We start from the raw sequence: 17,883 nt of genomic DNA, 5'->3' as shown, positions 1-17,883 counted from the left end.
AAAATGAGGACCTAATGCCGGGGGCTTAAGTGGAGAGGAAATATTTTGAGAATGATGAGGGCAATGAATGTACAAATGCGCTTTACGCAATTGATGTGTGTATGGATTGTGATGAGTTGTATGAGCCCCTAATAAAGTGATTTTTTTTTAATCTACAATTTAATTTGAGAGCGAGGTCTTTTTATTTTAGGTCATACACAAAGTAAAATCAAAGTAATTTCAAGAGATTTTTGGCAAATGAATTAGACGCATAGCTAAACCTTTCAGATGTTTTATTGCTCTGCAGGAAAGAAAGGCAATAGAGAAAGCATCCAACTGTCTTGTGTTATGTCAGTGTTGCCACTACAAAAAAATTGACATTGCTTGCCTGTGTAAGTGTCAAGGCTTCATTCTTGGCTGCATGCTGAAAATGTGAGTAAGTTAATAGAGGAGACGGGGGTGGGGGTGGGGGGGGCACTGGTTGCTAAAGAAGTATTAACAATACTGTCCTACAGGGTTAAGAACATATGGAGAAGTAAAATTATTGCCACAATTTTTAAAAACAGATGGTCATGGTACAAGGTGTTAAACTGTTCAAAGTTCTCACATTATTTAGGATGCAGCATAATTCTAATGTAAGGCATCTACTATAGGGAACATTTTACGATTTCTAGAGAAGCGCTAAAAGAATGACACTTAGAAACATCACAAAAATCAAATAGGGCAGATAAAAGTTTAAAATAATACAATAAAGAGAATCGAATCCTAAGATTAAAGATGGAAGCAACAAAAAACAAACAGCAAGATGGTAAACTTAAGACTCGAGCACATGCCAGAGATCACAAGGTTAGTGGACAAATTCCATCATCTTTCAATTCCATTTTTCCATGAACTTCTTAAAGACCCTCATATTAATAATGACATTAAATATAAATCGACTTAACACTACAGTTTTAAAATTATCTGACTAAATTTTTTTTAAAAGCAGAATCCAACTATATGCTACCTAAAAGAAAACCCACTTTAACTCTAAAGACATGGCAAGAAAAAAGGGGAAAAGATCTGCCAGACAAATACTGCCAGGTGTGAAAGGCGATCCTGAGGTTCACATCAGACATAGTAAACTTTACCATAAGAAATGAGATATTTCATGAAAGTAAAAGTCACCTTAGACTGATAAAGGCGGACTGCTCCGTACAGATCGACAGCCTCAGAAACCCAAGGAACAGTTCTACTCTGTCCTATAGGGTTGCTATGAGTCAGAATCGGCTCAATGGAAGTGAGGGTTTGTTTTTGTAACTACTATGATATCTTCAAAATGTATGGAATAAAACTGACAAAACTAAAAGAAGAAATAAAGAAATCCAGAGTTGTAATTGAAGATTCTCACCTGCGTCACCCACTAATGTCAGAACAAACAAACTGCAACGAGGACTCAAATGTGCTGCCCAACACAAACCCACTAGGCACATACAGCGCTGGGTGTCTGAGACGGCTCGTCTGGGTTGAAATGTGTTGTAAGGGGCAAAATGCACACTGGGATAAAGACTTAGCACAAAATAAAGAATGTATATGACCTCACCCACCCTTTCTATTGCATACAAGTTGAGAGGATATCTTGGATCTGAATGTAAAACACAGTATGTGGATTACATAAAACACACCAATGCATTTTTGGTCATCACTCCAGCTTGAATTATTCTACCTATAAGATGCAGAGTAAAAAACTAACCAAAATAAAAAAGGAGTGTGCCTTTCAGACCAGAAACGCTTTTGAGAGTAAGAAAACAAACAATGAGATCCTTTTTATACATCAGTCCCTCTGCCACTGCCGTCTGGGACAAGCAAGTCACAGCACCAACGCAGTGAGATGTGCTCTGAGCACATCTGTGCTTGCTCCACTCACCTCCACTTTGCCACCTTGGGTTTCAAGAAGGTCAGGCCCAGCCGCTGTGCAAGCTTCACCCCAAGTTTCCGGAGGAGGGTCTGGTTGCTCTCTGCGAGTCTGCAGTCACTGAGGCACTTGAGAACGGTGGAGGCTGAAACAATACGTGACTCGGCATGGTAGGAAGGGTCTCATACAACTGCCAACCGCCTCACTAGTATATGCATCTAGGGCTCAAAGACCACATGCACTCGGCAGACCCACACGTGCTCCCCACATGAGCAGCACATCTGAAAGTCAGCAAGAGAAATCAGAGTGCTTCAGAGGGATGGACTTTTAGGGAGAGCAGCTAAAATGTTTGTGGCAGGAGTCAAGGAACACCAACAGCATGAAGACGGTGGACACACAAACCTGAGGCACAGACTCACACACAGCCCCATGTGGTAGGCTGGGGCTCACAAAAGGAAGAGGCAGGAGGGGCGCCAGAGGAGGAGGACAGAGGCCTGGAGGGCAGGGGGTGAGGAACAGAGTCAGCAGGGAGGACATCCGTGGTCCTTGGAACAGAAACAAGACTTGGAGATGTAGTGCATATGGCAAAGGAGGACAAAGGGGGGGGCAAGGATGAAGCAGAGACTCAGCCTGCAGCATGGCCTGAGATGTGGACAGGACCACGCCCAGAGTTCATCCAGGGGTCGCTGAGCCAGGGGAGGGGTGCGAGTGCGCACAGGTACTGGCTGTGCTCTTTGGACACCTTTACCTCAGAACCAAGTTGTCACAGCCATACATGAAAGTCATGCATTGCTCGGGATCTGCATGTGTACGTTCACAGTGGGGTCACCTCATAGCAAGAGTGCAGGCCAATGGGCAGCCACAACTCGGGAGTACTGGGTGTGATGGAGCACCAAGTGCTTGTCTCACAGGGGAGCACACTGAAATGACAGGATGCTGGGGGCCGGAGGGGCTACAGTGAAGCAAGGTTAGCCACTAATTCATTCTGAAACTTAGATAGAAATCAGGGGGCACGGGTTCACCACACCAGTTTATTCTTTTTTTTTTTAATCGTTTTATTGGGGGCTCATACAACTCTTATCACCATACATACATACATTAATTGTGTAAAGCACATTTGTACATTCATTGCCCTCATCATTCTCAAAACATTTCCTCTCCACTTAAGCCCCTGGCATCAGCTCCTCATTTTTCCCTTCCCTCCCCGCTTTCCCCTCCCTCACAATTCATTCCTTACCTAAGTTTGAAATGTCCACAATAAAACTGCTGTGACGACTGGACATAGAAATGCAGTCATCGAGAGGGGAGCGGGGAGGGAGGGGGGAAAAATGAGGAGCTGATGCCAGGGGCTTAAGTGGAGAGCAAATGTTTTGAGAATGATGAGGGCAATGAATGTTCAAATGTGATTTACACAATTAATGTATGTATGGATTGTGATAAGGGTTGTATGAGGCCCTAATAAGATGATTTTTAAAAAAGATAAGAAATGCAGTCACTGTCTACAGCGCAGACTGAAGGCCAGTTCTCATGGCCCAGGTACCGTGCCTCATCTCCACACACATGGTTCGAATGAGGCAGAGGTAGGGCCAAGGGGCAGGATGACCCCAGTGCCAAACACAGAGTGCATGGAATCAGGGCAGCATGAAACACCTTTGCCTCCACTACAAGACCCTTCGCAATCTCCTAAATTCCTGATGTTACTAAAAGTCCGATTATTATCACATACACAGGCCAGTGAATGGAGGGAACTAGGCTGAGGTGTAAGGGTGCCATGATTTTGACACCTTTAAACCAGACGTCAGAAGATACCCCTAACACAAGCATGCATGCAAACTCTCAGAATAAACCTTACCATACGGCAAACAATCGTCACGTTTTCCATGTTTAAATATCTGTGCCTAAAAATGAGAAAAATACATTTTAAGTGTTACAAATACATGAAAAAGTTAAAATATAAGTGATCAGAGCATTATACTGCACCTTCCAGAAATCCTTACTCATCGCTAAATCACAAAAGAACAGCTCAGGGCATGACAGAGAAAGGGGTTATGAGAGGCTTTGGAGGTACTCTCCCCAGGAGGCCAGGCAACAGTGAGGAACAGAGAAACAACAAAGGTCAGCGCTGGGCCATGGAGGTGAGCACTGAGCTCACCATCGGGCATCCCAGCAAGGAGCCAAGATAACGGCCAAGACTCAATCTGCACAAGGAGACCCTGGAAGGAATCCCAAGGACTTTTAATGGTATGCACGAAAACAGAGACCAACAGGCTCACAGGTTACACGATGGATGCCACACAAAGTGGTGACCCAACATTCCCTCCTCCCCTGCTGCCCCAGGTATTATTATCCAAGCCCAGAAGCAAGGTGGTCATGGACTGACCACTGCCCCCCGCCCCAAAGGCTGACCCTCAGCTAAACCATCACAGGTACCAGGTGTTCCCAGGGGTCCCTGCATTGACTCACCTCCCCACGCATGCAGGCACTGCCATCACACCTACAGACCTGACCACAAACGAAAACCAAGGCCACTGACATCAAGTCCATGCTAACTCACAGTGACCATGTAGGACAGAGCAAAGCTGCTTCCTAAGGTTTCCAAGGCTGTCCATTTTACAGCAGCAAACAGGCTCAACTTCCTCCCAAAGGGCAACTGGTAGGTTTGAATCGCTAACCTTGCACCCTCAAAATTCACAGCCCAATGTATAACCCCTCACACCACTGTTCTTCACCCTCCAAACTTAGAACAGACGCATCTGACCCCTCCAGCCAGGAGGACATCAGGCATCACTATAGTGCTGACTGCAGGCAGCCCTCCCTCCACCTTGAATTCCACAGGACAAATGCGCCTCCTACAACAGTGCCCACGCCCCTTACTCAGGGCACCCTGGAGCCACAAGCATTAGACTACCGCTGACAAAGTCTTCTCAGGTGAGAGCAGCTGCTGCTGCACATACACGACGTCCCCAGGCCAGCTAACCCTGGGAACCACCTCAACAGAAGAACAGAGCTGTGCTGTCAGGGCCACTACCAGGTGGACAGAAGGGCAGTAGAAAGGAGACCCAGGCCCGGGACCTGAGTCACCTCAGCACCACAGGGACTCTGGAAGCTCTGAGGGTCTGCCTGCTCAGAGGCATAGGGAGACCGCCAAAGCACGTGCTACAGAGCCCTGCTCAACACCACACTCAGCAGCCCACCACCACAATGCACACACCTGGTCAAAGTCCCTCAGACACATGATTTTCACAACCTTCGGAAGAACAGACACCACATTCTGCTCTTTCTCCCACGACTTCCCCCCGAAACCATGAGCCAACAGATGGACTGCAGCCTGGCCTCTCAACACACACGAGGACACCTAGGACCTGCCTGACAGCTGCCCAGTACCCAGACATCAGGGTGGGGCCCACGCACCTGCCATGTGCTTCCCCTCGCACCCTCCTGTCAGAACCTGGCAAATCATCCCCCACGGTGTCACTGTGCTGTCTTGACACCTAAACTCCCAACTGCCCACTGCTGATGCAGGTGTGTGTGGCGGGGAATTTTCCAAAAGGAGAGTAAAAAGGACCTAAGCAATAAACAAATAGATCACGACATCAGAACTGAGGAAGAAAGCTGTACTTTGTTCCGAAAGGACACTGTGTTACGTGTAAGGAAGAGACTCCTTGCACCCCTCTGCCAAATCCCCTCTGCAAGGACAAGCCCTGCCCCCAGCCCTGCCCACAGAAGGCACGTGCCTGGGAATAAGACGGCAGCTGCGCAATGCCACCAGGTTGCGGAGCAGGTGCCATACACCAAACCCATGAGCACTGCACTCAGGAGCCAGGCGAGGGGCTGCAAGGCTCCCCCTGCAGGCTGGGGTGCCTGCCACCTGTGGCCGTGGTCAATCCCTGTTTAGATTCTACCTTTACAGTAGCACACTGGCTGGCGGCAGCATGGAGGAGACCCTGATGGAGGGAAGCTTTTGAAGCTGCCCATGTGAGGCTGATTAGAAGAGTCTGCCAGAATCCTAGGGATTGGGGGGAGAGGGAGAGGTATCAGCAACTGGCTCTTGGTCTCATCCACTAACTAAATATCTTCCAAATTCCTCATGAAGTGTAATACCACAGCATTGTGATGGCAAGCACAGCTTGGGCAGAGACACATCCCAGGAAGCTTCTCTTCTTAGGCCAGTTTGCACTAACAGCACAGCCATTCACACAGTCTGGACTGAGGAGAACATGGTTTATGGGCACACATTTTCCCCCAACCCTGACAAAGAAGCTGTTCCCACAAGGATCTCCAGAAGGATCTGGCAGGGACACTGGGCCCCGGGGAAAACTCCAGGGCACTGCCTCCTGGTACTGGGCTTGCAAGGGGAAAGGGACAAGAGGAAGGAGCAGAGCCCACAAAGACAAGGTCACAGGTTTGTTTCCCACAAGCAAGGCCTGTCCCCACTACCTCCCAGCCTAGGACACATGCATTGGAACCAGCAGGCCTAGAACCCGGAGAGGAGTGGAGAGGAAATGCCAGGTCTCAGAGAGTGAGTGGTAAGAGGGATGTGAACTTCACCCTTCATGCAAGACTAAGCTTAAAGCATTCTGCTGAGAAGTATATGCTCAGTACACACAGTGATGCCACTTGCACAGGAGAGACAATCCTGCCACAGAACTACTGACAGGCAATGATCAGGTCTGTTTTTGTTGTTTTAGGAAATAACCCAGAATGAGGTACAAACAGGAAGAGTGTCTCCATGGCCTCCCAGAACCACGCCTGGCAGCTTCCCCACCCGAGCCCAGGTATCCCAGTGTGCAAAGCCGCTTCCCCTCTCCAGGGCATATTCTCCAGCCTGTCTGGCGACGAAGCAAGTTTGGCTGCCACGTAGGAGGTGCTGGTTTGAGGCTCCCTGAAGGCACTGTCCCATCAGGGCCGAGACATGCAGCCCCACCCATAAAGGCCCTCCCACCAGCCGGCCCAAAGCAGTGCCCACTGGGGACTCAGGGTCTCAGACACCCACAGGCTCTCAGGACAGAGCAGGGTGCATGGCTGGGACCCTGTCGGAGCAGTAGTGTGCACACAGTCCTGCTCAAAGTCAGGAAGATAGGACATTATAAACCCCAGAGAGATGAACAGAGCTTCCCTGTTCGCCTCAAACTATTTCAGTGCGAGAACACCCACAAGCACAGCTACAGAGGTACTCTGAGGACAAGCCACTAACAAAGGTGGGCAAATGCAGACACCTGGTGACTCAATATGACCACAGCAGGTGTTAAGGAGGGAAACTCAGGTGTGCCTCAGAGCACATACTTCAAAGAACTCATGCCACAGCACTGCCTGTCCATGAAAATCACCACGCTGGCTGGAATTAAGACCACATCGGGTTAGCTCTCAACATTTGTGTCCAACCCAAGAAGGAAAGGAATCGGCATTATTTCAGCACCTCCCTTCACCTGGCTACACAAAAGCACAAGAATGTGCACCGAACACTCTCTCTGAAGAGTGTGTGTCCCAGTATTCACACCATACTTCCTCCCCAACAGCTCCCCTCCCTGGCCCCCCCCCTCAGTTCAGTCACAGCCAAGGAGGTGTGGACAACCTGTGCTCAGGCCACACTAAGCCCTAGTGAGGTACAGAGCATGCTATGCCCCAAAATCATAGGGAAGAGGGCCATGGCTGCCGAGAAAGGTTCTGAGGACTTAGCTCATTCCTTTTCATCTTTATAGGGCGTCCTGGACCCTAATTAGTGCCCTGCTACTGCGAGGTAAGGCGTGTTTATTGCTTCCCTTCCATGGAAGAACTGGAGCAAGGCCTCACTGGCACCCGGGGTCAGAGCGAGGTGGAGTCAAGTTGCTAAAGTGCGCCCCAGGCTGCACTCTTACCAACAGAACCTCCCGGGGGCACCGAGGCTGGACTAACAGCGTGGCTGACACCAGGCATGTTTTCGAACACACTACCCGATGTGTGGGCAGCTTATTCAGCAGCCATTCACACTGGGCTGTCAGAGGGGCTGGCTCACCTAGTTTTTACACTGCTGTGTGTGACTGACTTTTCCTTCAGCAAGGTGAAAGCACTGATCAGTGATTAGAACAATGAAAAGGCAGGCAGCAAATAGGAGGGTTGGCTACTAGGTTAAGGTATCCAGATTTTAAAATTGGTAAAGTGGAACACCATTGATAAAACTCATATCCTAGCGAAATAGCCACATGGCAGCCCAAAACCGTATATCCTAGCTTGTTGTGCATTGTTTCCAAAAATCGGGACTTTTTTAAAATGCCGCGTGACAAGGGAAAAATTGTTAAAACTCAGGACTGTCCAGCCAAAAGCGGGATGTCTGGTCACCTTATACTAGGTGCACTAGCCGTATGTCAGTGTGCATGGGGGGGGCTGCCATCACCAGCACGAGGAAGGGATCCCACTGGAGATGGTGGCCAGAGTCTTTTTTCTTCTCTCTTTTGTGTGTGTGTGTGTGTGACCAGTCTTCATGTCCTTTCTCCACTGTTAATAGGGCTTTTTCTTTCCTCAATGTCCTTAGCTCTCATTAATGGCCAACCAACAAGAAACCAGAAGGTTTCGAAGCCCAGTGTGGGGTCTTCAGAAAGAGACATTGGCACACACTAGCTCCCTCCTTCTAGTCAGGGATCACCACCACAAGGGCTGGGCTTGACTTCAAGGGCAATCAAACCGAGGAAGGCCTGGTTTCGATGCTACTTGTTAAGAGCTCACCTGGGTTGCCCACACTAATGAACAGGTGGATAAAGACCAAGCCAAGGGCATCAAAGGAAGCAGACGAAGCCCTCCAGCTCAAAGCACCTGCGAGTTTCGTCACGCAGGAGGCACCGCCTCTGCAGCTCAGGTCTGACAGGCTGTGGTGAAATCACTCTCCTCTGCCCCACCCCCCACCCCGAGGAAAAGGAAGCGCCTGACTCAGCCGGCCTCCACACCAGAGATGGCCTCAGGCCAGGCCTCGCCATACAGTGGGGTGCAGGGCCGATTTCAGGTGCTGTGTCTGCAGGTCTCAGCTCTGAGGTGCTGGGGCGGTGGGGGGGGGGGCGAGGGAGGGTTTACTTTGAGAGAATCTCTTCCTTCTTTCTCTTTCATCTGTACTTCCCCAGCCCTGGATGGTTTAATTCTGTTCAAAGGAGTCACAATCCCTGAAAACAGCTCCCGAGCACAAGAACCCTAGGGAGGGGAACACACCTTAGGATCGTCAACCATTAGAGATCCAAGGAGCAAATTGAGGGTGGGCAGGCAGAGGTAGAGTTGGGCAGGAAACAGGGAGGATGTGGGATATGTGGTGGCCCGTTCAAGAAATTGCATATGAAATATGAAGCAAAGCGTGTATGATTTCTTGAATGTAAAACTGATCATCTGCTCTGCAAACCTTTACCCAGTTCATAATAAAAGTTAGAAGATAAACCAGCTCTGAGAAGAGTGGGCCAGCGTGCTCCCCAAGGGCACAGAAGCACGCTGGTGCTCCTGGTCATTGGTAACCTCAATGACTCTCAGTCAGGAGGGTGAACGGAGACTGGAGTCCCAGAGGAGAAGGGACGACTGGAGTCCCAGAGGAGAAGGGACGCACAGTTCCCAGACTCTCACTGCTCTTGGAATTCAAGGGTCACTCCAAGCACAGAAGGGGTTCATTTTCTTGATCCTCTACTGACTGAGAAAGAAACTACCGTAAGTTTTCTGTGATGAAAATCAGTCATTAATAAATTGGCCAGACCTAAATGTTGGCCAAACTTGGATACAGTTCACCAGAACGGTGGTAGAGTCACCTCCCACAGAGAAAAGAGAAAAGCCATCTTTTCTAAAATAATTGTTTGCAAGTCTCAAATACCATGCTAATTAACAGGCTCCAGGGCCCTCCACCTCACAGATGGGTCCCAGGTCCCCACAACTGCCAGGTCAGCCCCCACTCCAAGACAGGGAGGCCTGGCACCCCACTGGCACCCCCTCCCACGCCATCTGCCCCACTTTCCACACAGCCTCTCCCCTCCTACGCCTCATCAGGAGCCACGGCAGCCAAAGGAATGCAGAGGGGACGACTCCAGAGGTGACACCATCAGAGCTGCCATGCCCTACAGCCAGGAGAGGGCGGCCCCACCACCCAGGCTTCCAGGAAAGAAGGGCTGCCTGCAGACCACGGGGCCCAGGCAGCAGCTGTGCTGAGGACTCACAGAGGGTACAGGGGAGGGGTAGATGAGAGGGTCTGGCAGCCTCGGAGACCCCAGCTGGCTGACCTGTGCCACTGAGCCATCACAGAGCCAAAAGGCAGCTTTTCATCCTGTTGTATAAACACAGGGTCGCTGTGGTTCAGAACCAACCCCATGGCAGCTCACAACAGGAGGTGCCACAAGTCAGCTCAGCCACAAATACAAACAGTGCTGCCCTCTGGTGGTAACATGCTACCATCATCAGACCCCTGGTGCCTCTGTCTGGAATCACCATCGCCACCCTCTGGCCTCAGGAGGAAGGATATTTCCTGCTTGGTCCAATTGAGGCAGGACTAAACACCACTCTCAAGCGCCTGCTGGGCACCTCATCAAGGCCTGCCTCTCCCTGTTATGTGACAGTCCCCCACCTCCCCCACCTCACCAGAGCCCGTTGGCTTCCCATAAAAGTGACAGCCCTCCACTGCCCACCAGGCGCTCACCAGAGCCTGAAGCACACCGTCCATGGCGATGGTCCCCTCAATGGTCTGGAAGGAGGAGTGGGCCAGTGTTCGGAGAGTCCAGTCCAGGAAGGCGGCCATCTTCTTCTGCTTGACGTCCGGACGTGTAATAAACCTGCCGAGAAAATGAAATTTGGAGCCCAGGCTACCAGTTCAGCCATGGCCTCAGCACAGAACCACTGGGTCTCTTTCCAGAGCTCCAGTATCACCTCACTGGCACGCAGCAAGGACCCCCCAACACGGGTGCTGGTATGGTGTGGTAAGTGCCACTTGACACCCACTCCATGTAAGCGACTTTCTTCTCTGCGCCAGCTTCCTCTCATGGAGCCAAAGCGCTCATCCATCAGGAGATGGAACACTGCCAGCAACCCGCGAATCTCTTTCAAACACACAGACCCAGTCCTCTCCTCTCCCACCCAGGGACCCTTCTACCTGTACCTCGCACCACAGTCCTGTCTACATGGCTGGTGGTCTCCCCCAGGCTCAAACTTTCTGTGGGAGTTGGACCCCACGTCTCGGGCATGCCCTGGGCCACTCTGACCAAAACTCAGGCAGCTCCCACGCACACACGCCCTCCCTCTCACTCCTAGTGCACTGCACACAGAGGAACAGGACTTGGGGCTCCCTGTTCCTATCTCCCAGCATGAACACCAGCCCCAGCACTGACCGCCCCTCAACCCCAAACTCAGAAACAGCAGAGTCCCACCGCATTCAGCACCAGGGACTCAGGCTTTCCCCACACAATAGAACCAAACATCCATTGGTGGCGGCAGCAGGAGGAACACAGGAAAGTAACCCACCTCACAGCTGACCGCCAAGACCCACTGCCACAGCCTCATCTGTCACCATGACTGCCACCACTAACTACCCCAAGTCAGAGCCCTTCACAGAGAATAATCATACAGAAGAAAAAAAACAGCCATTCAGGAACTCATAGATATTAAAAGTCCATTCACAAAGCAGGACAACCATCAAGTGTTAGAGTGTTTAACATACCAGTAACCAAGCATATACAAACACTCTAATTGAAAAGCCCAATGTCTCAACATAAGCCTTTAACCGGACTCTGAGTGGCCTGGTGCACTCAGACCAAGCTGAGGTGTGTGGAGGCAGCATTGGGAGCACAGACTGATAGCACAGTGGCCTCATGCCCTGTGGTCGATGCCAAGGAAATAACCCCCAAAACCAAAGTAGGTTCCCATCACAACATGCACTGTAGTCACCATACAAAGAGATATCACACACATCCTTTTAGAATCCCATATGGTTTTTGAATGTCATTTTCCACATCCCAAATTTCCATTTTTCTATACAAAGCAGATCTGGGCTTTTACAATTAAAAGAAACACGTTCCTTTCTAGAATTTAACGTTATAAGAAGAATATCAAGTGCCACTGAACTGGTTCCAACTCACAGGGAACACTACCTAGTCATGCACCCTCACACCTGCTATGTTTGAGCCCACTGCTGCAGCCACTGTGCCCATCATCTCATTGAAGCTTCCACTTCTCTCTCCACTGAGCGTGATGTCCTTCTCCAGGGACTGATCCCTCCTGTTAGCATGTCCAAAGCATATCTGCCTAAATCTCACCATCCACGCTTCTAAGGAGTATTCTGGCTGTACTTCTTCATAAACAAATTGGCGAATTCTTCTGGCAGACCATGTTAAATTCAATATTCTTTGCCAATGCCATAATTCAAAGACATGAATTCTTTGGTCTTCCACATTCACTGGAAATACCATTACTTGGGTCAGGTGCACCTTGGTCCTCAGAGTGACATCTTTGCTTTCTAACACTGTAAAGATGTCTTTTGCAGTAAATTTATCCAATTAAACATGTCATTTGATTCTGATGCATGGGCATTGATTGTGGAGCCAAAGAAAATTAATTCCTTGACAATTCATGCTTTTCTCCATTCATCATGAAGTTGCGTATTGGTCCAGTTATGAGGATTTCTATTTTATGTTGAAGTGAAATCCATACTGAAGGCTGAAGTCCTTGATCTTCATCAGTAAGTGCTTCAAGTCCAATTCTCACATCACATTCTTCACATAGTCCAGCTTCTGAACTGTCCAACTTCTTAATTATTTGCTCAGGACATAGGATAAATAAGCATGGTACAAGAATGTAAGAATAAATGCACGGTCTTCTATTGAAGAGTTTCTATGCTCCTAAGAACTGTCACCTTCCTAAAAGGAAAAGTGATCTTGGCACTACCATCTACAATGCCCTTAAAACATAACACAACTATTAGCAATCCACAATTAAAAGGCAGTCAGTGCCTTCCCCACACTGAATTACCAGTGGGAAGGCCCATGGCCACAGGGCTTCATCAGAGGCCCAGGAAGCTGTGTGGTATCTGGGACACCAGTGTAGACAACGATACATGCTTCACCCCCACAACCTTACTTGGACCAGCTGCCACTGGAGACACGACTGAGAGTGAGGGCAGACTGGGGCAGGCACACGTCCAGGGAAGCAGTGTGGTCCTGATGAAGCCAGCTCTCTGCAAACACTCTGGAATCAGCATGCTGCTGAAGTGAAGTAGGGCTGGGATGCCACACAGGCAAGGCAACAAGGCTGTGGCCATAACCAAGCATGCAACTTCTCGTTGGACCACAAGAAGGCACTGCAGCACCTCAACCACAACCCTGCAGGACACCGCTCCCGTCCCCTAGCAGGATGCCTCACCAAGCAAGCGCAGCAGGACTCCACCAAACCCTCAGCATTGCGGCTGGTAAAAAATCATAAGCAAATAATAAAAGCTGGTGTTTCACTGAACAAATTTGCAAAACTATTTATAAGACCACAGCCAGTGTTGGTAAATACAGGGGAAAGGGAACTTTGAATTGGTTCCACCTTTCTGGTAATCACATTCAGACCACACACACAAAACAAAAACCCGTTTCCACTTCAGAGAATCCATTGAGCAGGCAGCAGACAAGCACAAAGTTGTATGCAGATGCTCCAGGCAGTGCTGTTTTCACAATGAATTAAGAGAGTTACAAATGTCCAACAGGGGGACTGGTGAGATGGCAGTACATTCACACAACTAGGCAAACACACACACACACACACACACACACACAGCAGTTAACACTACAGTGCCAAAGTCACACCTCTGGCACTTAAAAGAACTAAACAAAGTCACAGTGTGTGTGTGAACAACACACCACACACAAAGATATGGCACACAAACATGACACACATAGAAACATGGCACACACAACACATGCATGCATGACATGCTGCAGGCACAACACTACAATGCCAAAGGAGTCACACCTCTGGATAAGGAAAAGGCATGTGGACTTTACTTGGTTTTCAGGCTTGTCTCATTTTCTAAAATACATACAAAGAGGCTTCAAAGAGTTCTAGGGAAAAAATTGCATTATCTTTTTTTTTAATTGCATTATCTTTTAATTCCATTTATTCATGAGCTTTTTGAAACTCCCTTGTATGATACCTCTTATAGTCAGAAAGAAACCCATCATTTTTTAATCCCTAACAAAATCCTACGGAACCTCTGCTCAGGGGTCTCTCCTCACCCAGGTGAACCCTGTACCTGAGCCTAAGTACAAGGTGACCCTGAATGAGATGCTGCCTATTTCCCCACTGACAATGTCCAAAAGTTTTAATGGCCAGATTGAAACTTTCAGAAACAGAGAAAGGAACAATCTCAAACCATATAGTTTATTAGACTAAACACATATTTAAATTATAGGCAAAAATAACATGCGAGCCTCCACATTTTAAGAAACAGACACCCCAGTCATCTCCCACACGGCAACCAGTCCTATGGCCAGCTCTCTGGAGATAGCAGGCACAGATCGAGCACCAGTGAACATGCCAGTTCCCCAGTCCCCAAGTGCAAGTAAGACCGCTGAGTAAAGAACTGCTCCTGGCACAGCCTGTAGGTGACTCCTGCAAGCATCCACACTTGCCCCAAAGGCAGCTATTTCTAGCTGGACACCTTTCTTGCCCAGTGGCACCAAGTGCTCTCAAAGGGCAGCAGTGCATGGAAACGCGCAGAAGCTCAGGCAGACTGCACCAGGACCACTGCTGTGTCTTCCCTCTGAGGACTCACACACAACACGCACATGATGCCCACACACAGATGCCACCTTCTCAGAAACCACGTACCCTGCCCCCCACCCTACAAGAGCCCACAGCCAACCCCAATCTGAAGGTGCAGAGGCTGTCTTCAACTCACTTGGACACAAGGACAGCAGCTGCATCTCGGGCCTTGTCGCTGACAACCAAATAGGACTGAAAAACAAAGGAGAAAGATGCATGCCACCCCAGCCTGGATGGGAAACACAACCAAGGCCCCCCACACAGGTCCAGGCAGAGCGGGCTATAAGCAGTGCCCCACCCCCATCACAGAGCCAGGCCCATAGGCTTAACTCCAAGCTGCACTTGAACCGAATGTTATACTTCCTCAGGTGCAAGCCCACTCTAGACAAAGCTACATCACTTGCCCTTAAAGCATAAGATAAGTTGGAAATAAAAGCTCACATTGGTCACCAAGTGTCAAGAAAGGCCACGCAACTCCATAGGCCCTTGGCCACATCAAGTCAGCACTGGGCTCAAGGGAACCCACTGCACCAGAACCACCCATACTGAGACCAATAGCACATTAGTGCTTAAAGCACTAGGAGTGACTCTGCAAATGGAAGGACCTTTACTTGGTACAAAGGCCCAAGCTTTTTTAAGAGGTCTCCATTTCTCATTTCTAGGAGGGTCTTCTCTGGAGTAGTGACAGGCTCAGCACCAACCCTATAAAGGCCAGGCTCCCTGGGACCTGGTAATCCCACCAACCAGACCAGGAATGTAGGTCAGCACACTGCTACCCACAGACAAAGCGGGAACCATCCACCGCTAAGAGATATGTCAAACATTTCTGCAGGGGGACCACCTTTTGCAATTAAAAGGACAAGCTGAAATCTACTTGCTAACAAGACAGAGAAGGACAAAGCACTGTTAAAGAGGGTACCGGACACAGAGCACTACGCCACAAGCCAATCTTGTAAATGCTTGTGTGGGACAGCACCCGCTTCGGAACCAGATTGCATGGACTCCAATCTGATCCTTCCATTTATGGCCAAAGAGAACCATTTGTTTCTTTTATGCCTGTCTTCTCCTCATTAAAACGAATATAAAAATAGTTCACAACCTCCTAAGTGAGCAACATAGGAAAAGTCTTTATAGAATAGGGCCTGCCATACACCAGGTATTCAATAAACACTTACCATTATAAGTGTGAGTGAGACTCTAGGAGACCCTTGATCCCACGCCCAGTGCTCATACTATGTGTAGCCTCTTCTGTGTGGGGGCAGACACGATGACTTGCTTCTAACCAACAGGATTTGGCAAAGGGGTAGGGTGTCACTCCCATGACTAGGTTACCTAAGGCTGTGACTTCTGTGTCAGTAGCACTCACTCTCTTACTGGTTTTAACGAAATGAGTTGTCATGTAGAGAGGCCATGTGGCAAGGACAGCCTCCAGCCCCAGGAAACTGAGAAACCTAGTCAACAGCCCTTGAGGAGTGGAAACCCGCCAGCAGAGGGCAGCATGCAGCTTATGGGAACTCTCAGCAGAGGAACCCCTAAAATAGCCCCAGCCTCCTGACTCCAAGAGTTTAAGGTGCAAAGTGTGTGCTGTGCTAAGTCACAAAATTTGGGGGGTTTTATGCAATAGGTAATTGATGCAGTAATCTGTTTATACACTATTTTCAGAAGGAAAAGTTTGAAAAATGTATTATCGGTGTTATCTCTTAGCACTGCAATTTGGGAGAGTTCAGTTTAATATTATTTCTTGCTTCTTTGTTTTCTAGTCTTCCTGCAATGATTACATATAGTTTATTTGATGTTAAAAAATTAATTTAATTATATGACATGGATAAAGTGCTAATAAAACTGTTAAAAAATAAATCTAAAATAGATCCCTCCTGCATTGCACCTAAAACCACTTATACATCACAACAGAGGATCTGCAAGTCTACAGAGAGATGGCCTTCCTCTAGGGTGAGCAGCCCAGCCTTGCATGAACCATCATGCTTTCAAAATGAACCACAGGACAGGGCTCTTCTTAGCTGAAGATGAGGAGCAGATAGAGAGGTCTAGAAAGGTCAAAAGTTTCCCTGGATATTAAACCCTGACGTCCAGGCAGGTGAGAAGAGCGCACTGAGTCTACCTCTGCGATTTGGAGAATATGGTCCATTATGGACATCCGTGCCGGCCCCGGTTGGGTGGTGAGGTTCCCGTCAAGCCGTGACAAATCAAAAGGGATCAGGCAGGTAACAGAGAGCCACAATAACAGCATGTAGCGGGTCTCCCAAGTCTAAAAGATTAGGGTTAAAAGCAAGCAACAGGTAAACACTTAAGTATCTTTTGATATGATTAAGAAAGACTGCTAAGAATGATCCTTGAATAAAAAGTACAGGTAACTGCCACATCCTATTCATAGTCCTGTCACCCACTCAAGTCTACTCAAGATGCCCACCTCCACTCAAAAACCCACTGCCATCAAGTCACCCTAACTTATAGAGAACCAACAGAACAGAGCAGAACTGCTCCACAGGGTTTCTGAGGCGGCAAATCTTTTTGAGAGCAGACAACCTCATTTTTCTCCTGAGGCACAATGGGTAGGTTTGAACTACTGACCTTGCAATTAGCAGTCCTACGCTTAGCCCAATCAACCATGATAGTTTCTCAATGCACACCCCATCCCTGAAACTGCCCAGGCCACCAAACTCATGTGGCGAGGCTGGGCCCAACCCTCCCTCTCAAGGGCACTGACAGAGCAGAGAACATCAGAAGTGAACACGGGAAAATCACAATCTGTCAGAAGAGTTTCTCCTCACTGGACCTTAACACGCAGCCCCCTTCAAGGAATGTCAAGAACGTACAAAAATGGAGAAAACAGGTTACAAAGGCCTCAAAATAGTGAAAACAAAATCTCACCAAAAATTAAAAAAACACCACACAATTTTTTAATTAAAATAAAAATATTTTAAAAAAATTTTTTATTTAAAAAAAAATTTTTGGTCAAGAGTCATTTTTAGTACACTAAGACAAGATTCTAGTGTGTCCCTGGAATCAATCCATGGGGGAGACCTTAAAAATAGAAAGGAACGAAGTACATTTATCACAGAAAGGTGGGAATTCTCACAGTCTGATTAAATTCGGAAGCAGCTCACTAGGAGTTGGGTCATGAGCACATGACTGCAAAAAGGGGTCAGCATGCAGGGCTGAGACTGCTACCCAGAAAGGCCTCATACACAGGTGGCCCCAGGCTGGCACAGGTGGCCCCAGGCTGGCATCTGGACACCTGGCTCTAGGAAGACACCCCCCCCCCC

At 48.6% G+C, this 17,883-nt stretch overlaps 1 protein-coding gene across 1 annotated transcript in view; it reads right to left on the bottom strand.

The window, feature by feature from the left end:
* TBCD (tubulin folding cofactor D) overlaps positions 1-17,883 on the bottom strand; it is a 143,289-nt gene that overhangs the window by 106,610 nt on the left and 18,796 nt on the right. The window contains exons 6-10 of the mRNA XM_045299572.1: positions 16,719-16,865; positions 14,736-14,791; positions 10,503-10,635; positions 3,726-3,771; positions 1,886-2,018 (exon numbers count right to left, since the gene is read on the bottom strand). Of these exons, the coding sequence (XP_045155507.1) occupies positions 1,886-2,018; positions 3,726-3,771; positions 10,503-10,635; positions 14,736-14,791; positions 16,719-16,865 (515 nt within the window). The remainder of the gene's footprint in view (positions 1-1,885; positions 2,019-3,725; positions 3,772-10,502; positions 10,636-14,735; positions 14,792-16,718; positions 16,866-17,883) is intronic.

The sequence above is a fragment of the Echinops telfairi genome, unplaced genomic scaffold (genome assembly GCF_000313985.2).
Source record: "Echinops telfairi isolate 266 unplaced genomic scaffold, ASM31398v2 ScPeMD7_7458;HRSCAF=8496, whole genome shotgun sequence".
Lineage (NCBI taxonomy): Eukaryota > Metazoa > Chordata > Mammalia > Afrosoricida > Tenrecidae > Echinops > Echinops telfairi.
This window is presented reverse-complemented; position numbering and strand designations above follow the sequence as displayed.